This window comes from Somniosus microcephalus, chromosome 12 (genome assembly GCF_052327205.1).
Source record: "Somniosus microcephalus isolate GS21.2 chromosome 12, FLI_Smic_1.0, whole genome shotgun sequence".
NCBI classification, from domain to species: domain Eukaryota; kingdom Metazoa; phylum Chordata; class Chondrichthyes; order Squaliformes; family Somniosidae; genus Somniosus; species Somniosus microcephalus.
Window position 1 is genome coordinate 65,642,617 of NC_140998.1, and position 24,032 is coordinate 65,666,648.

At 43.3% G+C, this 24,032-nt stretch overlaps 1 protein-coding gene across 9 annotated transcripts in view; it reads right to left on the bottom strand.

Moving 5' to 3' along the window:
- The window catches only part of LOC147109246 (ena/VASP-like protein), a 354,043-nt gene that overhangs the window by 23,618 nt on the left and 306,393 nt on the right, over positions 1–24,032 (bottom strand). For 8 of the 9 annotated variants that reach the window (XM_086002994.1, XM_086002992.1, XM_086002997.1 and 5 more), the window contains 4 exons: positions 17,416–17,474; positions 10,806–11,690; positions 9,722–9,960; positions 2,677–2,810 (listed from right to left, as the gene is read on the bottom strand). In XM_086002994.1, the coding sequence (XP_085859120.1) occupies positions 2,677–2,810; positions 9,722–9,960; positions 10,806–11,690; positions 17,416–17,474 (1,317 nt within the window). The remainder of the gene's footprint in view (positions 1–2,676; positions 2,811–9,721; positions 9,961–10,805; positions 11,691–17,415; positions 17,475–24,032) is intronic. The other variant, XM_086003000.1, reaches the window with a different exon arrangement.

Here is a 24,032-nt window from a genome sequence, read left to right on the forward strand (position 1 = left end):
TAGGACAGAGATGAGGAGGAATTTCTTCACCCAGAGAGTGGCGAACCTGTGGAATTCTCTACCACAGAAGGCAGTAGAGGCCAATTCATTAAATATATTCAAGAAGGAGTTGGATATATTTCTTAAGGCTAAAGGGATCAAGGGATATGGGGAGAAAGCAGGGACAGGGTACTGAATTTGAATGATCAGCCATGATCTCATTGAATGGTGGAGCAGGCTCGAGGGGCCGAATGGCCTACTCCTGCTCCCATCTTCTATGTTTCTAAATCTTTTCTGCACCCTCTATAAAGCCTTCACATCCTTCTTAAAGTACGGTGCCCAGAATTGGACACAATACCCCAGTTGTGGCCGAACCAGTGTATTTTAAAGGTTCATCATAACTTGTTTGCTATTGTACTCTATGCCTCTCTTTATAAAACCACGATCCCGTATGCTTTTTTAACCGCTTTCTTAACCTTCCCTGCCACTTTCAACGATTGGTGCACATATACCCTCAGGTGTCTCTGTTCCTGCACCCCCTTTAGAATTGTGCCGTTTAGTTTATATTGCCTCTCCTCATTCTTCCTACCAAAATGTATCACTAATTCTTAACCATCCTAATCTCTCTTTTTGCTACACTTTTTATAATTCTCATAGATTGTTTAGACCCCATTTTTATTAAAATGTCTCTATTTATCCTTGGAATCTCAGTCTTTCATGCACACTCGTTACTCAGTCATATTGCATTTTACCTGTACCTTATACCTCTTGTACTTAAATATCTCCTACCACTGGCCGACATTTTTTCCAACCAGATCCCCTTTCATAACATGCTGGACCATATGATGTTTTAGTGCAATATATGTAAATGTTTTAATTGTCCAGTCCATAGCACATTGGTTTAGGACATACTGTCACTGGCTTAGCTCATACCGTCACTGGCTTAGCGCATACCGCCACTGGCTTAGCGCAAACCGCCACTGGCTTAGCGCATACCGCCACTGGCTTAGCGCATACCGCCACTGGCTTGGCGCATACCGTCACTGGCTTGGCTCATACCGTCACTGGATTGGCTCATACCGTCACTGGCTTGGCGCATACCGCCACTGGCTTGGCGCATACCGCCACTGGCTTGGCGCATACCGTCACTGGCTTGGCGCATACCGTCACTGGCTTGGCGCATACCGTCACTGGCTTGGCGCATACCGTCACTGGCTTGGCGCATACCGTCACTGGCTTGGCGCATACCGTCACTGGCTTGGCGCATACCGTCACTGGCTTGGCGCATACCGTCACTGGCTTGGCGCATACCGTCACTGGCTTGGCTCATACCGTCACTGGGTTGGCGCATACCGTCACTGGGTTGGCGCATACCGTCACTGGGTTGGCGCATACCGTCACTGGGTTGGCGCATACCGTCACTGGATTGGCGCATACCGTCACTGGATTGGCGCATACCGTCACTGGATTGGCGCATACCGTCACTGGATTGGCGCATACCGTCACTGGATTGGCGCATACCGTCACTGGCTTGGCGCATACCGTCACTGGCTTGGCGCATACCGTCACTGGCTTGGCGCATACCGTCACTGGCTTGGCGCATACCGTCACTGGCTTGGCGCATACCGTCACTGGCTTGGCGCATACCGTCACTGGCTTGGCGCATACCGTCACTGGCTTGGCGCATACCGTCACTGGCTTGGCGCATACCGTCACTGGATTGGCGCATACCGTCACTGGATTGGCGCATACCGTCACTGGATTGGCACATACCGTCACTGGATTGGCACATACCGTCACTGGATTAGCACATACCGTCACTGGCTTAGCTCATACCGTCACTGGATTAGCACATACCGTCACTGGATTAGCACATACCGTCACTGGATTAGCACATACCGTCACTGGATTATCACATACCGTCACTGGATTATCACATACCGTCACTGGATTAGCACATACCGTCACTGGCTTAGCTCATACCGTCACTGGATTATCACATACCGTCACTGGATTAGCACATACCGTCACTGGATTAGCACATACCGTCACTGGCTTAGCTCATACCGTCACTGGATTATCACATACCGTCACTGGATTAGCACATACCGTCACTGGCTTAGCTCATACCGTCACTGGATTAGCACATACCGTCACTGGATCAGCACATACCGTCACTGGATTAGCACATACCGTCACTGGATTAGCACATACCGTCACTGGATTAGCACATACCGTCACTGGATTAGCTCATACCGTCACTGGATTAGCACATACAGTCACTGGATTAGCACATACCGTCACTGGATTATCACATACCGTCACTGGATTATCACATACCGTCACTGGATTAGCACATACCGTCACTGGATTAGCACATACCGTCACTGGATTATCACATACCGTCACTGGATTATCACATACCGTCACTGGATTAGCACATACCGTCACTGGATTAACTCATACCGTCACTGGATTAGCACACACCGTCACTGGATTAGCACACACCGTCACTGGATTAGCTCATACCGTCACTGGATTAGCACATACCGTCACTGGATTAGCACATACCGTCACTGGATTATCACATACCGTCACTGGATTAGCACATACCGTCACTGGATTATCACATACCGTCACTGGATTAGCACATACCGTCACTGGATTATCACATACCGTCACTGGATTAGCACATACCGTCTTGCTAGCAGTTTATTCATTTCATCCATCAGTCCTCCTCCTCCCCCAGACGCTGCTGCCCCACAGCTGTTTCGATTGGCCTCACTCTTTGAAGCTCCCCCAGGACTGGAACTTCCTGAACCTTCTTCAGGCTGCAGAGAGGTTTTAAAATGGAGATCAATCATTAAAATTTTGGAATAATCTGCATTTATTACACATATTGAATATTAACTCTTCATTTTACAAAATCTTATTGTCTCATCCTACAAAGAAAGAAAGCTGAGATTTTAATTTTTAATAGTTGTCATGTTAGTATATATTTGTCATCATTCTTTTAGCTGACAAGGGCTTGAAATCATATTTGCAGAGCTGAAAGTACAAACTCTGTCCAGTACCCAACATGTTACAATTCCAACATCGTCAACATTTTTGGACTGGCTAAGAACAGTGAGTTTTTACCAAATCTAAATCCATGTTCTTAATTGCACAGATACTTTCAACATAAGATACAGATTCAAGAGAGGCTGCTGGAGGACTGGAGGGTTGCTAATGTTATACCACTATTCAAGAAAGGGGAGAGGGATAAACCAGGAAACTGTAGGGCAGTCAGCCTAACATTAGTGGTGGAGAAGTTATTGGAAACCATTATCAGGGACAAAATAAACTTTCATTTGGAAAGGCATACGTTAATCAAGGAGAGCCACTATGGATTTGTTAAAGGCAAATCATGTCTGACTAACTTGATTGAATTCTTTGATGAAGCAACAGAGCAGGTTGATCAAGGAAGAGCAGTAGATGTTGTATATATGGGCTTTCGGAAGGCATTTGACAAAGTGCCACACAGGAGGCTTATTAAGAATATGGAAGCCAATGGAATTATGGGGAAAGTGGCGGTATGGATACAAAACTGGCTCAGTGACAAGAAGCAAAGGGTGGTGGACGGATGGATGTTTTTCAGACTGGGAGGTGGTTTGCAGTGGTCTTCCCCAAGGGTCAGTTTTAGGTCCATTACTCCTTGCAATTTTTATAAACGACCTAGACTCGGGTGTAGGGAGCAGCATATTATAGTTTGCAGATGATGCGAAACTTGGTAAAGTACAGGAAACTTTCGATTAACCGGCCACTAAATAACTGGAAATGTCGGTTAACCGGCAAAATTCAGGAGTCGGTTCAGGTAACTTTTTTTACTTTTAGTTACTTTTTTTTACTCATTCTGGCTGTGCAAGCGTCTAACTGAAGCTGTTGCTAAGCTACAGAGACGCTTGCAAGCTGTGCTGATTGTTTTGAAGCTGTTGCTAAGCAACAGGGTTTGTTGCTAGATACGGAGCTCAGAAGCTCCGTATGTTTTAACTATAGCGTTCGGTTATCTGGAATTGTTGATGAACCGGCAACACGTCGGTCCCGTCCGTGCCGGATACCAGAAAGTTTCCTGTAGTAGGTCATGATGAGGGTAGTTATAGGCGACAGGATGACGTAGACAGGATGGTGAAATGGGCAGAAGCATGGCAGATGGAGTTCAATGTGGAAAAGTGCTAAGTGATGCACTTTGGGAGGATTAATATGGAAAGACTGTACACTATAAATGGCATGATTTTGAAAAGTGTAGATGAGCTGAGAGACCTTGGTGTTCATATACATAAATCCTTAAAGGTGGCAGGGCAAGTTGATAAGGTGGTTAAAAAAGCATATGGGTTACTTGGGTTTATAAATAGAGGAATAGAATATAAAAGCAAAGAGATCATGCTAGAACTTTATAAATCACTGGTTAGGCCTCAGCTGGAGTATTGTGGACAATTCTGGGCACCGCACTGCAGGAAAGATATAAAGGCCTTAGAAAGGGTACAGAGGAGGTTTACCAGGACGTTACCGGGGAGGAGGGACTTCAGTTTTAAGGAGAGGTTGGAAAAGTTGTTGCTCCTTGGAACAGAGAAGGTTATGAGGTGACCTAATCGAGGTTTTCAAAATGATGAGAGGTTTTGATAGAGTAGAGAGAAAAAAATTATTCCCTCTGGTGAGTGGATCAATAACTAGAGGTCATAGATTCAAAACCATTGGCAAAAGATCCAGAGGGGAGTTGAGGAGAAATGTTTTCACTCAGAGTTGTCGGGATCTGGAACGCTCTACTGGAAGAGGTGGTGGAAGCTGATTCCATAAATAATTTTAAATGGGAGTTGGACAGGTACTTGAGGATGAGGAACTTACATCATTACAGACAAAAAGTGGGGATGTGGGACTGAGCACGATTGCTTTCAAAGAGCCAGCACAGGCATGACGGGCCGAATGGCCTCCTTCTGTGCTGTAAGTTTCTATGATTCTATGAAATGAACATTGAGTTCATGAATTAAAAACTAATATTAAAAAGCTGCTCCATTTCCCTACATAGTGAACTCTATAGCTTGGCTGAATTGGCTGGGGGAGACATGAGGTAGAGACCGGGGGGGGGGGGGGGGAGAAATGCGGTATCGCCCCGTTTGGGGCGCTATTATTGGCCGGGTGCAAAGTTTATCGCCCCCGACTGCAAAATTCGCCTCTATCGCCCCTGGAGGTGATTTGAGCACTAAATCAGGCGCTACACACCTCTCTTAAGGCGCTAGCGTTGAGGAGCGAGGCGCAAACGTCAGGGAGCGAGGCGCTACCTCAGAACGCTACCGAAGCTCAGGCGATGCCAATTACCATGGAAGACAGAAAGACTGGCACTGTCCAGTTCTAAAAGTGGAGGGGCCATCTTGCTGGCCAGCCACTCCCTGCTCATTGCAGCCTTGAATCTCGGCCTGGAGAGACCTCAAAAGCAATTGTGTTTGAAGCACTAATGGATAGGCCCAGGGAAAGAGCTCGGTGCTTAGGAACCTCAAAAGGGGTGTTGAGGGCCAAAACTCCTTAGGACAGCGTTAAAACCAAAACTTTTGCTGACAAGAAAAGGCAGGAAGTGCCTGCCTTTAAATAGCGCTTCCCCAGCCCCTTCCCGACTTGAAAACATTCCCCTCTACCTGTTGTTGTTAGCGGCAGGCGCTAAGGCAGGGGGCGCGACTCAATATCCGGTCTGAGGCGCTACCAGGGCGTTGCACGCTTGACTGACGTCATGATCTGCAGGCGCAGGAGATCGTGGCGGTAGTGTTTAGCCCCGCCGCAAAATGTCCAGTGAATTTTGTGAGCGGCGCTAAAATCGCCGTGCTCGGGTGCTAACTTCCTAGCGCCCCATTAGCTCCCCCGGAGGCACTAATGGGAGGGAGGATCTAAGCAACTGAATTTCCCCCCCCAGAAGTCCACCATAAGTGAGGAATGAAAGAATCCTTGAGGTTGCTGTCAATACGTTCCCCAGTCGGCAGTTATAGCGCATAACCATTCTCCATGCAGTATCTGAATAAGACAATAGCCTCGAAATTCGCACTCAAAAATGGGCAAGCATGAAGCGCAATCCCCACGCTAGAATGGATAGGCCCGAGGTGCACGTGATATTGGACCTCGAGCCTCATTATCATCGAGCAGGCAAACTGTGGACACCTATTAGCCGTTTCCAGGCAGTTTGTGGTGAAAAGGAATCAAAGTTTGGGCAGCTGCGACATCAGCAGCAGCTCTTAGGCAAGCTGTTCAGGGGGACTGGGAAGTGGGGTGATCAGGCTGGGAAAGCGGATGGACGATTGGGTCGGGGCGTGGCTGTGGGAAGAATGGGATGAGTACTGATGATCAAGAAGGAGGGGTAGCGGGCAGAGGCCCGGATTTTGGACGGGGTGGTGGAGGGTAGCAGTGTCGATTGGGTGGGTGGAGGGTGAGGGTCTAGGTCATGAGTTGTGATGGGAGGGTGAGTAGTGGCCAGCAGCGGCCCACGTGCTTTGATCGCGGGGTTGGGAGGAACACTCCTGCTCTCAACAGCACCACATTCAGGTAAGTATATTTTAAACATTTACCTTGTAGGCAATGCTCCCTATAAAATGTTTTCCCATGCGCAGTCCCTTTAAATTTGCTGTGCAGTATCTTACCCTAACCCTCCCGATTGGCGCACGCCCGCGCACCCTTAGGGGGAAACTTTGCTTGAAGGCTGCACATAGAACTGGTTTTCCTGAATGCAGCCAGCCCAGGTATTCAGGGCAACCCAATAATGCAGTGGGCGATTCAAAAAGCCATTAGGCTCCTTATTTGAATATACAAAGGAACTAATGCCGGGCCCTGGACTCCGATTTTTTTGCCTACACCAGTATTGCGGGTGACCTCCCTGCCCACAAAATTGGAGGCTTAGGAGCAATGTTCCCTCTAATTTCTTTTTGGGTCCGTGCGGCCCATTCAAAAATCCACGCATGCATTTAAAAGCCAGTGAGCAGCCCGACACTCAGCTTGATCGCGCGGCACTCCCACACCCCGGTGCTCCAGCAGATACTAAATAAAAAATGCGGAGCTGGCAGCGGGGAGCCCTTCCCTTTAATTGAGTGAAGAACCCCTGCATCTCGGTGCTGCTGAGCACATCGCCCTGGATCGGACGTTCCCCGCCTCTTGCGCTCCAAGGGGCAAGTGGAGCGCTTGATTTAGTGTCCACTTCCCACTTGGAGCAAAAAATGGGAATTTCTCAAATGTTTGAAAAGGTTAACGCCTGGCACCCCAAATGGCTCCCCCTTAGTGTGCAAACAGAAGGCAACAATCTTGAAAAATAATTAAAATTCCATAATGATGCATCAGAATAGTTTTATGTCAGAATTTCTATTAAAATCTGAAAACATGTTGCCTCAAGTCTGTCAGCTGTAATCAAACCTAGCTCAGGTGTGACTTGCAGTGCTGGTGACACAAATGGGTTTCAAACATCACAACTTGCAGAGTTATGTGAGCTAACTGGAACCATCCCTAGCAACTGCTTAAATTGGTGGTTTTAGTTCACTAATGGCAAGTGTTTGCTATTATTCTAAATCCATATCAGAATATGTGGCATGGTTGTAACACCACCACAATGCTCTCAACACCAAGGTGTAATTTTCTGTTTGGTGAAACTGGGCGGTAAAATTGCTAACAGCCCGAATATCTCTCCTACATATTTATGCAATTAACACCTCTGTGGGGGGGTGGGGGGGAGGTGGACGGTGAAATTCAATTCAACTTCAGCCAGGGGAGGGGATTGGGGCACATTACTGGCAGTTGTGGATCAGCTGCCCATTATACAACCTGTCTAATTTTCCTTTCTATTGACTTCAATGGAAAGAAAAATCAGTCGGGGTGTGTGGGCGGCCGATTCGGTGATGCCCATATGGCGTCCCCGCTGAAGTTGAATTTCAATCCCTCTGTTTCCCTTTAACTGGTTAGCCTGAATGACCATTATTCAGATATATTGTAAAACCTCAAGTTGCTTTTGTTGCACATTATATAGAACATCACCATGATCCCACATTACCAAGTGCCAACGGCTGTTCCACTAACGATCTTGGATTTAATCTCTGATTTAAAGCAGGGGCACTGAATCTCCTTCGACACAAAGTCAATAATGTCAGTTTCAAAATTATTTTTAAAATGCTCTATCCTTGTTTGCACGAAGCTGATATAAATTGGCCGTGTCATCAGATCTGCCACAAGCTCTGTAATTTCCCTCCATTTGAAAAGGCAGAAAACCTTCTGACTAATAATGCCTGTTAGATAAGATCTGTCAATTAGTTTAGTGACTTGCTTCCATGATTTGTAGGCACCATATAAATGCAAACTTTTAGTCACTAACTCACAGTAATTTTGAACTGACAGAAAGGGGAATCTGTCAATATTTTTCAAAGAGACTAAATGGCATTGCACTGGATTTGTAAATCAGAGAGTTATTCATTAACAACAGAAAAATAATCAACTGAAAATTTATCACCTCACAATTACTTCCTGCCAACAGGTATAGCTAGTATATAATATGCAACGACCAGTCAAGTACAGACTGGCAGGTTACCTGTCTGTTTTTATTGCAGGATGATAAAGCAAAAGCAAATCATTCAAGGCACAAAAATTGTAATAAATATAAACAATTGTCTATCTATTGATATAGTAACATAGTAATGCCTTGAGTGGAAAACCACTGTCCATATAGCCCATCTCAAGACTCGCTCCAATAATTTTACATTTTTCTTGTAATATAGAAACCAAAACTAAGCACAATGTGCCAAATGCAGCCTCACCAAGACTTTAATATCACCTTCTTAGGTGTACACCTAACATTTGATTTTTTATTCACCGCCTGCAAACACCAAACATTATTGGAATTATCAAAAGGTATGAAAGTTTAGTTATTATCTCCAAATGTTAATTTTGAATGCATTTTAAGCTTTTACTTTGAAGCTAAATTCTTACTGTGAAGCGAATGTGTTTATATCATCTAATATAACAGGTGAGAAATACTTGTTAGCTTTGTGACTGCTACTACTTATTGCCTATATAAATGGCCATACGCAAAGAGACTGTGGCTTAGCAATGTGGGTTAGACATTGTATAATAATAGCATTCTCTGAACTATCACAAACATTGTTTTCCAAGATGAAATCATTTACTGTACATGGTTTGCACTGTGGCTCTTGATCCCAGGAAGATGCCAAATGGCACCTTAGCTGTAGTGGTGGAGAGACATATGTTAGAGTCATCACTTACCATGCAAAGAATGTATCCACATATTAGTAGGTGAATAATACACAACAATTTTCAATATCAGCATTCAATAAATAGAGTAAAATGAACAGTAAGATTTTAAATGTGATTATTATTGCTGATTTGGGACACAGGAGTTTAGTCTCTTTTTACATATATAGGATTACATAGGATATATGGCACAGAAACAGGCCATTCGGCCCAACCAGTCCATGCCGGCATTTATGCTCCACACGAGCCTCCTCCCATGTTTCCTCATCTAAATCTATCAGCATAACTCTCTATTCCCTTTTCCCACATATGCTTGTCTAACCTCCCCTTAAATGCATCCATTTTGGCACTACAAAGGCACACAAGGACATTTTCAAAGAGAATGATGTGACTGCATCAGCCATTCATTAGCTGAGTTCAAAAGATTTCCTAATAGTTTTGCATGGCACAAAGGTGTTTATAAGAAAAGTAAGACTCCTACCCGGCTAGTTTTCCTCAGTTTGGCTCCAGCGAGTGCTGCTGCTAGTCCTGAAGCTGAGAGTCCGTCATCACCTCTAGCTCCAGGGCTTCCACAAGCTGGCAATGGAGGAGGAGGAGGTGGTCCACCTCCAGAAGCTGGTGGAGGCCCTGGTGGCGGTGGAGGTGGTGGGGGACCACCAGCAGGAGGTGGCGGGGGGCATGTAGGTTGTGTTGGGGGTCCTCCAGGAGCAACGGAGGGAACTGAAATAAAAGCAAAATAAATTTAAGCACAGAGTTAGTCCACTTCAAGAACATCACCGATGTGAAAAAAGGTCAGACTGTTATCAAACAGTAAACGTTTAATTAGGTAAAGATCCATAAAAATGTTAATGTTTCATTACACTCTGCCTGAAATGTAAGAGAAGGTAGATTTAAAATTTACTTAAGTTACTGGTTAGTCTTTCAGCATAAATTAAATACTGGTTAAAATAAATAAAGTTGAATAGTGTTTAATTCCATTATTTAATATAATTGGTTTGACTATTTTCCATTGACAAAGGTGGTTAGTTTATGTATCCTCCCCTCTAGTAAGGGCCATTTTAAAGGACTATCATAATAGATTAAAAAAAACACTTGCTTGCTTTACGTTCGCACCTTAAAATACTTTTAATTCTTTCCCTCTCTATCTCTATTCAAATAAAGAGTCAAGTAAAGTAGAATGGCATCTTCAGGTACAAAGCAAGCCCTACTGGGTGGAATCTGCCAATTTCTGATAATTATAAAACAATCCTGCTTGGTTGTATCTGCATTGGACTTTACAATAACCTGTAATTAGAATCCAGATTTCAGATGTTTTATTAGAAGGACAATAGGGAGAAAGCAGGCAATATATTTACTGAATGATACCCCAAAATTAAAATGATTTTTTAAATAAACTTTTAATGTATGTGCATCTTCTATTAAACTAGTCCTTTAAAATTTTGTACACGTCGGCAGGCATCTAAAAGTGAAATATTTCTACATTCAAACCAAGCAGAGAAAGGCTAGAGATGCTATCAGCAAAAATACACACATATGTCACATGATGCCAGCACGACATCACTTACCCGACTGGGTAACGGCAGTTGAAGTAACTGGTGTCATGGGAGATGGGGTCTTCTTGGACACTGCTGCCTCAGAGAAAGCAGCATAAAATGGAGGAGATGTAACGAAATGTGAGGTGGACTTGTAAAGCTGCTGTGCAGGGAGTGGAGAAAAAGGTGGTAGCTGAGGGTGGATTTGGGAACTGGAAGGACTACTCAAGACTGACACGTGAGATACAGGAGTAGTTTCTAAACAGAACGTGAAAGAACCCTCTGTACTTTTTATTGGAGGCCTGGAGGAGGCCAGGTTAGTTGTTGCTAGAAAATGATCTTCATCTTGACCATTCTGGTTTGCATCAGCTGGAGCTACCTGGGCCACAGAATCCATAGGTCTTTTAATCTTGCCATCACGCAAATGAATTACAGGAAGCGCAACCGGAATTATAGGCTGAGGTCCAACAGCCCTGTGGGGAGGAGAGGTGATCATCACAGGAGGAGATGGAGGAAGAGGAGAAAATGTAGCAGATGAATGACAGACAGGTTTAGGAAGCAAAGGTGGAGGGTGGGAAGGAGCAGGAGGAGGGGATAATGGGATCTGCTTAACACGTTGACCCATGGTCCCACGGTTTGGTTGCACAGGTGAGAAAGCAGAACTTAGGGAAGCAGATAATTGCGATGCAGAGGGTCTAAGAGGTGGAGGTTCGGTGTCTGTACTGCTGGATGGTAACTGGCAGGGATCATCAGCAAGCACCGCTTTAGGAGAAGCTGTGGAATCGAAGGACGTGGCTCTGGCATAAGACGGAGGAGGGGCAGCACCAGCAGATACGGTCACACTGTAGTTACTATACTCAGGTGGAGGAGACTGGCTATGGGAAGGGGAGGGAGCAACTTTGATCTGAAGGGTAGAAACTAAGCAACAGAAGAAAAAGAAGAGAAGAAACAGTAAGTAGAATATATCATAAATCAATAAAGTGAAGCACAACTAAAGTTTAAAGTATTCTATAATAATTATGTATGTAAATGAAAATCATGCTGAGAGAGAGATGGGAATAATGCTTTTTCCACAATATTTCCACACTTACGCGGCTGTACAATATTTACTTTTTGTGGGAAATTATGCTTTCAAGTGAAAAATGTTGTTGAAAAATTAAACTGTTTAGGGTTAATGTGTAGAGAATAAAACAATAGCATGTATTCAATGCAAAGTATATTCCATTCTGTTGGTTAAGAATGGCCTGATGGTGTAGCAGTTAAGATGCACACTTCACACTAACACGGGACCATGGATTTGGGCTTTGGTTAAGGAGAATACTTAAACTTGTCTAAAAAGAATAAGAAGAATTCCATCGGCTGTTTTTAGGTGGGTATCTGAACATACAGGAAAGTGGACTCTGCCTCTGCTCCATGGGGTGCACTGTTACCATTTTATTTATGGTAAATGCTGACATTAGAAGCTTTGACAGAAATCATTATCTTATTATCCATTCTCTCAGTGAGAGGAAAATGGCAAGGATGTGAATGGCTGCTAAAAGTGACAGGAAATAAAGTGGGATGGAATGGCATGGGATTGAGGGGGGTGAGGGGGGGGGGCGGGGGGGAAGAGATCCTAAACTGGGCCCCCACCAGACCACATTGAGGACTGTATGAGCTACACTGCATCACATGTAGTGGGGAGAGCCTGAAGCACGGATATAGTGCCTGTATTCTCTGGACTTGTATGACACAAACACATTTTAACATGATACAAGTACACACAACTCTTCTTTCCACCTCCCACAAACCCATTTACCATGGTACATTGCTTTGATAATGGTCTGGGGGATGAGTTCATACTAATGCAGTGTCAAATGTTGCCTATTATTATTATACTTTACATTGCACCCTACATCCCTCCCATAGTTACCAGTCCTCTGCAACATAGTTCCCCCACATCTGCGTCGTTCAGATGCAGTAGCAAAATTGGTGAATAGACTTTGAGACAAAAATGATGTTGCTAATTCACTCTGATTTGTTCTATGCACCAACAGAGACACCCAATGTAGTCAACCTTTCCTGATTATTTTGACTTTTCCTTCGCTGACAGGAGGTGGATAGCAGGTTTTCCTATAAATCACCATATCATCTCTGACCCTACCGACCGTCAACTATGATTCAAATGGCCACATGGCAATTGGGCACTTTTCAACCACTTTTGAACTGGGCACACTTTCGTGACGATGTCAAATGTCCATGCAGTCAAATACAAATCATGTCCTATGCCATTGAATCATGCCAAATAACTAAGCCATCTTGTGGCCTACACACTTTGCTGTCTCCTGATGACAATCCTCTAAAGTGGCTGGAATTATACTATTCCTGCCATGATCAGCACCTGGTACAATACTCCACCGAGCAGCGGAGTACTGGTGACATGTCCTTGAATATTTTTTGTTTAATTTTGAATAGTGTGTCAAAAAAATCCTTTAAAAAATTTCAAAAATGACAAGCAGCAGAACATAGATCCAAAAGTTGCATTCTTTGGGAGGAAAGGGTCTTTGGACTTGTTTTCAGTTTCACTCACAAATACATGGACAGGGCAATTGCATTTCAAGCTTCAGAGGAAATATTTGCACATAGTTTTTGCATATGGTACCATGTACCATTATATCTTTTAAGGGAAATGTGGATAAATATTTAAATCAGAAGAAAATTAAGGGCTACAGGGAAAGAGCAGGGCAGGGAGATTAGTTTAGGATTGCTCCAGCAGAAAGCCAGCACAAGCACGATGGACCGAATTACCTTCTCTGTGCTGCAAATTTCTATGATTCTATGTATACCAGGAACCAGATTAGTAGAAATATTCATGTAACACAAGTTGAGTCTTGATAATTGCATAACTATTTTGTTTGGTAAAGCAATGCATTAATAAAGATCATGTTCAGATAAAGACCGAAGCATCGATCTATTTGCATTTATCCAGTTTCAGCTGTATAATTCACATTGTCCAAACATCTCTCCTCAGTGCATGCTGTCAGAATCAGATTGTAATTTCCAGTGACGTGTGGGCTATTTGCAATCTTTAGTTTATTGAAACCCTCTCGGGACCAAGGCAGGGTAAGAGTATCATGCAAAAAAATCAAACAAATTCTTGTTATTTATTTGGGAGGTACATGAGGAGGAGGAGAAGACTCTTTCCTCATCAAGTTGTTGTGCAGGGGGACCTGCTCTAAGGTCTCTGCCAGCGCTGTCCTAAAAATGGCATCTGGTGGTACCTTGGGGTGACTTCTTTCAATCCTTTACTAATTCCTCTGTGTATCTCACTGAATGATTCAAAAATGATTTGCATGTTTCCTTTGGGTGGGAGGAATGCAACAAAATACAATATTTTTAAATTCTCATCCATTTGCAGCTACACAATGACTACCTTTGCCATAGGCCTTTCCGTTCTAAGTTTGGCAAAGTTTAAATATTTGCAAGTCAGCTGTGCTTTTGTGGAATTTGAAAACTTGTTAAAAGAATTCACAGGGCAACTTTAGCATAATATGGAAGATGCCAAGAAATAGGTTCATAAGCTGCCTCGTCATTATCAAATTGCCCAGAATATTCAATAATGAGGTTGCAGAATATAGTAGCAAGTCAAAGAATGTATAGCGACAAGAAATGTAATTCTCCAAATTTAAAAAAGTATCACTTCTGAAGGTGTTGATTGCGCTGCTATAATGCACTAACATCAGCAATACTTATTGGTGTATGCTCACACTGACGGAGTATTCTATTATTAGTGTTCTCTCACTGACGCTGATACAGTACCTCCCTCCCAATACTAGCGTTCTAACACTGAAATTAGTGGTGCCCTCTGCTGTCATGTAGGAACACTCACTCTTCTGCTGTGTACTAACACAGACAGTAACACTGCCATCTGCTGCCATGTGCTAACACTGACAGTAATATTATGGTATATACCAATGCTGATAGTAATACAACACTGACAGTAACATTAGCATGTTAGTGCGTACTAACATGGACAGCTTTACTGCCCAATTGGTGCACACAAAAACTGACAGTAATAATATTTGTATTGGCATTTGTATCCCGCTCCCGCATCGTTACCTCTGGTGTCCCCCAAGGATCTATTCTTGGCCCCCTCCTATTTCTCATCTACATGCTGTCCCTCAGCGACATCATCCAAAAACATGTCAGGTTTCACATGTATGCTGATGACACCCAGCTCTACCTCACCGCCACTTCTCTCGACCCTTCCACAGTCTCTAAATTGTCTGACATCCAGTACTGGATGAGCAGAAATTTCCTCCAACTAAAAATTGGGAAGACTGAAGATATTGTCTTTGGTCCCCACCACAAAGTCTGTTCCCTCACCACTGTCTCCAGCCCTCTCCCTGGCAACTGTCTGAGGGTGAATCAGACTTTTCACAACCTTGGTGTCGTATTTGACCCTGAGATGAGCTTCCGACCACATATCCATGCCATCACTAAGTCCGCCGATTTCTACCTCCATAACATCGTCTGACTCTGCCCCGTCTCAGCTCATCTGCTGCTGAAACCCTCATCCATATCTTAGTTATCTCTAGGCTTGATTATTTCAATGGTCTCCTGGCTGGCCTCCCATCTTCCTCCATTCATAAACTTGAGTTCATCAAAAACTCTGCTGCCCATATCCTAACTTGTAACACTGTAACCCGATGGACAGGTCACATTGTCCGCATGCCCGATACGAGACTCCCAAAACAAGCGCTCTACTCAGAGCTCCGGCACGGCAAGAGAGCCCCAGGTGGGCAGAGGAAACGCTTTAAGGACACCCTCAAAGCCTCCTTGAAAAAGTGTAACAATCCCACCGACACCTGGGAATCCCTGGCCCAAGACCGCACAAAGTGGAGGAGAAGCATTCGGGAAGGCGCCGAACACCTCGAGTCTCTTCGCCGGGAGCAAGCAGAAGCCAAGCGCAGGCAGCGCAAGGAGCGCACGTCAACCCAAGCACCCCACCCACCCACCCCTTCAACCACCATCTGCCCCACCTGTGACAGAGACTGTAGGTCCCGCATTGGACTCATCAGTCACCTGAGAACTCATTTTTAATGTGGAAGCAAGTCATCCTCGGCTCCGAGGGACTGCCTAAGCTAAAGCTGAACTTGTAACAAGTCCCGTTCATCCATCACCCCTGTGCTCGCTGACCTGCATTGGCTCCTCGTTAAGCAATGCCTCAATTTTAAAATTTTCATCCTTGTTTTCAAATCCCTCCATATCTCTGTAACCTCCTCCAGCCCTACAACCCTCTGAGGTATCTGCGCTCCTCCAATTCTGGCTTCTTGAGCATCCCCGATTTTAATCGTTCCACTATTAGCAACTGTGTCTTCAACTGCCAAGGCCCTAAGCTCTGCAATTCCCTCCCTAAACCTCTCCACCTCACTCCTTAAAACCTATGTCTTTGCTGCCTTATGTGGCGCGGTGTCAAATTTTGTTTGATAACATTCCTGTGAAGTGCCTTGGGATGTTTTACTACGTTAAAGGCGCTATATAAATACAAGCTGTTGTTATATGCCCATTGACAGCCCTGAAAACCCACAATAATGCCGCTCCACTGTAGTTTAAAGATAGCAATATTGGGGGTGAAATTCAACTTTGGCAGGGGTGCAATATGGGTGGTAGCTGATTGGCCTTCGTTATATACTCTACCCAATTTTCCTTTACATTGACTTCAATAAACTGATCTGCTGCCGTCTGTTTCGCACCCCAAGCATAGCTAAATTTTGCCCTCGCTGGCTGAGAAATTTGACTTGCGCCCGTGGCGGAGTGATGGCTCCATACGGCAACCTGAGTCAAATTTGGCTTTGGACCACATTTAAATGCCATGGCGAGCTGCTGTGCCAACCAGGCACCCTGCTGCATCTCGCAGGTTGGGGAGGGCGGGAAATTGACTGACTCTCGTGGAGCCGTCCAGCAGATCAGGTCTTGGTGGGTGAAAGCCGACCCTGGGGGGGCGGGGGGGGGGCCATGAGTGCCTTGGCATTGGGTGGAATATTTTGTGAAGTTGGCTAAAAGCATTACTATTCCTCCTCAATCCACAAAAATAAAAGTTTAAAATCTCTTCAGCATTTTTCTAAGCAGCCTCCAGTGGCCCCTTGAAGGACGGCTGGTCAGGCTGCTCAATGTCTGGTACAACTGGGCCGAGCATGCACGGCACAAGCTCCACCCATTTGTACCTGAATTTCAATCAGGGTCCTACAGCTGGCGTAGGATCCCAATTTGCATCTTTAAGCAGCTGTACGGCCGTTCCTGGTGACTTGGCTACTCTCCCATTTACAGGCCCGCCTGAGCATCACATCAGGTGGGCCTTGGGCATCAAAGATGTCCCCCCACCCCATCCCCAGAATTTGAACTGCTGGCCTCTCGATTTTCAGGTGGAAAATGGGTGACCGTGAATTGAATTTCTCCCCCATTGTCTCTATTAATGGTCCTATCTATGTGACCATATATAATTCTGACCACATATAATTCTGACCCAAAACTTCAGAATATATTCTCCTTGGGGTGCACCATCTTAACACTGCCCCTGAAAGGTTCTTTAAGGAAGTTGGCTAAAAGTGTTGAAGCTCAGGATTGACACCATGCCCGAATATGTCGCTAAAAAAAAACTTACCAGACATGGAAGCCCGTCGTTCTCTCTCCATCTGCTCATGTCGTTGTTCCATTAGTTGCCTAAAGAAGTTTTTCAAAACAATTACTTGAATGCTTCATTTTAATGTTCTTGTGAGTCAAACCGCTTCAATTATTTAAAAATGAATAAACAAAACTTGAACCCATCACTAAAACCAGATAGATAACATTAATCAAGAAGTGTAAATCTGAATATACATTATTCAAGAGTGTTATAAGTGATAGATAAATATTTTATATTACTGCTTAAACTCACTGCCTTGAGAATCACCGAAGAGAGGAAAATCCAACTTTTCAACTCATAATAAAAGCTGTTAGAGATTGTTTCCATTTAAAATCATGGGAAAATGATGGTACTGTAACACCATATTGTACTTCAAAGCTAAGATAGTTCTTCTACTTTGTTCTTTATACTCCTCCATTTTGGAGAATATGCAAATATTGTGTCTACAACTCCACTCAGGTGGCTAACAGCACAAGCTAGATTTCCATCTTCACTGCCTGGGCGATAATCTGGTGGAGCAGATCGCCTGCTTGTTGTAGAATCTGCCTGATTTTCAATCGATTGAAAACAATGAAATGAAAATTGGGCGGGTTCTACAACAGGTGGGAAATCCACTCCACCAGATTACCCTTCAAGCGGTGAAGATAAAATCTATCCCCGTATCTCTATTCTCTTCTTAAAATGGGGTCTGGGCGAGTTAACTCACCAGCCCTTCACCATTAGGGTCTTGATTCAAACCAGCCTTGACTAATGGGATGAAAATCTCCTCTTATTGAAAACTCTATGGTTTGTAACAGAAATGAGCTCAAACAGTAATAACCTGGTTTCCAGTGCGTTAGAATTCACAACACAAAACTGACCATAATTTAGCACAAAACTGTCTCACTTGCAGGTCACCGTCAACACCCCCCCCCCCCCACCATTGTATGGGTTGTGAGAAAAATGGAAATAGCAAACTGCCATGGTCAGAGATTTCTCCTCTGGGTTTGGTTTAAGGCATGTGATTACAGCATAGTGTAGGGAACTTTGCTCTGCAGTTAACCACTACCCAACCTGGGAACACTGGTTATAAAAAGTTGACAAATGCTCAGTTTTCCAACACTGAATCCCTCAAGTTGATCATCAGAAAATTAACCACAAATAAAACTTTAAAAACACAGCAGTGTCAGGTTGTTAACAGTAAAGTGGGAGTGAGCCTTTGGCACAGTGGTAGCATTCCCACCAGAAGGAGCAGGGTTTGAACCCCACTCCAGACAGTCCCGGCGAGTGGAGTCGGAGCTCCGGCTTCGAATTCTGGGTTGACATCCAGTGGGATACTCGTGTCGGGCGAGTGTGGGTGGCCCCCCCCCACCATTGTATGGGTTGTGGGAACCCATAAAACCCTCCCGCCGTAGAGGACTATTTCACACTGTTCCCCAGAGGGAACAGCGAGAAGACTCAAATAAAAACCCATTAAAGTCATGACTTTATTTATTCTAGATCTTTAGTCTAAGGGAAACTGCTTTTTGTAGACGGGTGGGATAACAGGTGCAGCTAAAGGCAATTGTAACAAGGACATACATTTTATGCTACCTATACTAATGCTGGGGCGCAGAAAGACTGAGAAATTGTACTTGGGTGCCAACAGGCAAGTCAGAGATTTTCTATACCTGAATCCATGGGTCAGTAGACCTGGTTCAACAAATGAGGCTGATGCTGCCTTTGAATTTCTGCATTTAATGCTGAACATTAATTTTTTTTGAAAATTAAATACCGGAAATGCTTTTATAATAAATATTTATGAACACTCGTAAATATTTGTGGCTACCTTTTAAAATTTGGTACTGTTGTTAATGTGTCATATTTTATTAATCAAATAGTTTCCACCCCAGCATGTTTGCTGTTAAGTCACTACTTATTTCCATTCTCAACAGCTGCAGCTGTATCAGCCCTTTTCTAACCTACAATCCAACCCTGGCTGTCACATAGTTTGGGATTGTTCTATTGCTACTGTACAAGGGTTTATCTCAGCTTCCTCTCTGCAGTCTGCGTCTTTTAAATGTGGAAAGTACAAAACAAGACCAAGATTTTCAGTAAGAACTTCAGAAACTCTAACACCCTGAATGACTAGATTTTATTTACAAATTTACTTATTTCTGTTATCAATTGCTATTTAGTGGTCGCATTGCTCATGCATTGAAAAATACTGAGGTTTAGAGCACAGCTAAATACAGCAGGGATTCTTTAAACTAATTAGAACATTTAAAAGCAATTGGTGTGGTGCAGCAGCTCATCTGTGCTTCAATGTGCTGTGCCACCAAGTGGAAAGATATTAGTTTGAATCTGCAAGCTACCCAGTGACCTCCCAATCTCACATTGTTGGGGAAAGAGCCAACAAGGAGGGCAGGTGCAGCCACGCTCTATTATTGAGGTGTAAAGAGCTCTATCCTTGAGCCATACAGGCCAGAAAGGTTTTAGGAAGTGAAAACCTCCTCATGCGCCTGATCACTATCCAGTCACCCATAAGAGTGTGTGGCCAGCAAGTGAGGAGAGGATCAGGTTCAGCTGGGAATAACAACAGAAAATGCTGGAAAAACTCAGCATTTTCTGTTGTTATTTCGGATTTCCAGCATCTGCAGTATTTTGCTATCATACTAGGTTCAGCTGGGACATTGGCCACAAATCAGATAACCTTCCACACTTACTGCCAAGGCTCATACACGAATAATGGCTACTGCTGCCCTTGAAATCAGACCCTAGCAAGGGAGGTAGTGCCTTTGGGAGAACATCAGAGGGAGAAAATTAAAATAGAAAATCAGAGAGAAAACATAATTAAAAAGGGAGTAATGCCTGAGGATTGGAAAGCAGCTAACATAACACTAATCTTTAAAAAGGGGCATAAGAATGTTACATTTTTGGATCTCCTTACTGTTTTCATTCTAGATATTTTGGCTTCCATGTTTCAGACTCCTCTGTTAGGTGAGCCTAGCTCCTTCTGGCCAGAAGTAGTGTTTTCATTTACTTAGGGAATAAATAGAGAACCTGCTTAAGGTTATTTCAACTACTGGTTTTATCCCGTGCTATTGAGTGATTCAAGGATGTGGGCTATGCTGACAAGGCTACATTTATTGCCCATCCCTAGTATCTCTGAGAATATGGATTTTCTCCTTGAACTGCTGCAGCCCTTATGGTGATAGTATTTCCACGATGGTGTTAGGTAGGGTAGTGATGATGATGAAATGACTTATAGGGAACAGGCGATAGTGTTCCAACAATATCGTTGCTTTTCTCGGTGGTAGAGGTTGCAGGGAGGGAGGTGCTATCAAAGTAACCTTGGTGAGTTGCTACAGTGCATCCTGTGGATTATACATACTGCAGCCACAGTGCGCCGTTGATGGAGAAGGGGTGGAGAAGGCTCAAGGGAGATATTATTCAAATGTTCAAAATCATTAAGGAACAGATAAATTAAATCCTGATATGTTCTAGATTGCCATAAACTCTAGAACCATGGGACACAAGTTCAAGATTGAGAGGGAAGGTGCACAGGCAGCTCAGATTTTACTATTTAAGCAGAGGTGGTGAATGTGTGAAGTGGACTGCCCAGGGAAGCAGTGGATTGAATAGTACGGATAGATGTTTGAGGGAGTGGCAGTTGGAACAAGCAGATGGACTGCAATCTGTTCCAGTCCTGTGCTTTCCTATGTTCCCAAGGATGAGTTTGGTCTAACAAGAACCACTAATTACAGTGGCAATATAATCCTGGCATCTCACTCCATAGCAGTGGATAATTTATTTCATTTTTTTTTTACAGAAATTTTTTATTTAATTTTATATTTTTGTGTGGAATTATTTTGTTGAAGAGAATTGCGGGGAAACTATCCCCTTCACCTGTAGAATGGAGCCTGGAAATCAACTGATTTTGGATTAAAAAAACAATTTAACGAAAGGTCATCGACCTGAAACGTTAACTCTGTTTCTCCCTTCACAGATGCTGCCTGACCTGCTGAGTTTCTCCAGCATTTTCTGTTTTAATTTTAAAAAGTTATCCTGAGCTAGGGGTTTCAAACTAAGTCACATGCTGCAGTATAACTCTGATTCGATTATACAGGCAAATGTCTGTTGAACACACTGCATCATGACATGATGTCATCATGTTGGCAGAAACATTATAAACAATGCTTAGCAAGAAAAAAAGAACTTGCATTTATATAGTTCCTTTCACGACCTCAGGACGTCCTAAAGCGTTTTACAGGCAATGAAATACTTTTTGAAGTGTAGTCACGGTTATGTTGTTTTGGCTCAGTGTCAAGTTTAGTTTGATAACGCTTCTGTGAAGCGCCTTGGGGTGTTTGACTTAGTTAAAGGCACTATATAAATGCAAGTTGTTGTTGCGTTTATCATGTTATGGTCATCTGTTTGTTTGTCTTTGAATGTTAAGGTTATGAGGCTGTTGGTACAGTTTTCTGCTTGTTGTTATGTGTTTGTGGAGTTTTGAATTTTCTTCTTGCTGATGTTTTAGTTATTTCAATTTTTTTTGACTTTTATTATATTTTCTCAGCAACATTTTAGCCATGAGCAGTCAGCGGGAATGGAGACTGAGGTTGAAGAACAGGGCAAAATTATATTATAGCGGGCTCTGAAGCAGAACAGCAGATTTGAACAATTTTTTTAAATAACTTGCTTTTCAGGCAGAAGCAGGACCTAAGATTGTGCAGCAGGGGTGGGACTGGGAGAACTAGAGAGTCAGGTGTGGGATCTGAGGACACAGAGCAGGGCTGGGAGAAAATATTTTTTAATGAACTCTGCAGCCAGAAATGGGGCCTGGGTATGAAAATTGGGATTGGGGTCATTTTTAAATTAATTGTGCAGCTGCAGGTGAACCCGCGGCTGAAGAGTGTGGCGGGAAGCTAAGTAAAGTTTTTTTTTTAATTAATTGCGTAGACAGGAGCGGGAAGTGAGAGTAGGTGGGCAATACTGGAGCCCAGTCAACTGTGCCAGGGTGGTCAAAGAGTGGGGAGCAGGTGGGTGGCCAAGATGACAGGTCCAAGCAAGAGCGGGTAGCAGATGGGAGTGAGGAACCAATGCATAAGGATGGAGCCTAACTAACAGGCCTACGCAAGAGCTGGAATGGGCAAGTAGAAGAGCAGCAATGGTAGAGCTGAGCCAAAGTGTACAGAAATATTGTAAGAAATGTTTTAAAAATAGTTTGTACATTTTAAAATCAGTTTGTAGGATACAGTTCTGTGAAGATACAAGTTCTCTGTCAGTAAGGGTGATGTTTCAGCCAACACGAGTCGAGGTAAAAGCACAACAGCGCCACCCAGTGGCTGGAGGGTTGTAACAGCATGTTGGTATAGGAATTTTCTATTTTAAAATAATTACTTGTTCATATGAGTTTTCCCCATTATAAATATTGACAGAAAAAGGGCACGATAATCATGACAACAAGATTTGTGGACAGTACGTGTGCAACATTCACAAGATATTTAATAATATAATAAGTGCCTTGGGATGTTTTACTACGTTAAAGGTGCCATATAAATGCAAGTTGTTGTTGTTATAATACACGTAGTAAGGTGGTTCACTTGTGGGTGTGTATTTATTCAATGTTAATCCAGTGGTGTGCTCACAATAGGATTTGTATTCGTCTTAGTGTTAAAAATGAAAATAAGGATCATGGTATCACAGAGAACACTGATTATGTCCCATTAGGATGAATACTAAACCTCTTACCCCTGTCTTTGGTATAATGTGGAACTCTCCAAGAACATTTTGACTCACTGTCTCCAGTTACTACTTAGGTAGGTGTTTTGTATGTAGCTATGGAGGTATCTAGGTATTTATGCCTGAAAGTGGATGCGTACATAAGTTGATTTCTCAGACACATTTTTACATTCAACAAATTTACAGGACAACAGCAGAGTTGACATGCTGATCATATTCGTACTTTATTTTTCTGTTCCTTCAGCTAGAGTTTTGTGAAAAGACTAAGATGTAACATTATCTTCACAATGGAATATTTTAAAAAGTAGTACCAATGTCACTGAAGTGCCTGGTATTCTACAAAAGCAAAATACTGCGGATGCTGGAAATCTGAAATAAAAACAGAAAATGCTGGAAATACTCAGCAGGTCAGTCAGCATCTGTGGAGAGAGAAACAGAGTCAGCGTTTCAGGTCGATGACCCTTCATCAGAACTGGAAAAAGTTGGAGATGGGTATTGCCTGGTATTCTATGTGCACTAGCCGAAAGTTGAGCGATTCCCATTCTGTGCACTCTAGTGTTGTGGTTTGATTGCAGCAGAGCAAAATTTTCCCTTCTGTGAAGTTACATCATATAATGGGTAGTGGCTACAATAAGCATTTTCTAAACTGGTTTTAATATAGATTAAGCAAAACAAAAAGAATTGTATTAAATACCACCCTTCTCCCATGCTCTGTGCTGTTACATCTGTGTGGCTGATGCCGTAAGGAGTGAGATATTTCAGTTAAATAAATGCTTATAGGCAACAAAATTTATTTGTGACAAACAGGGGAAAAAAAGACAGCAAAACATTCTAATCAATTATCTTAGGGAGAAAAATATCCTATTCTGCACAAATTGGACTTTTCATCCAAA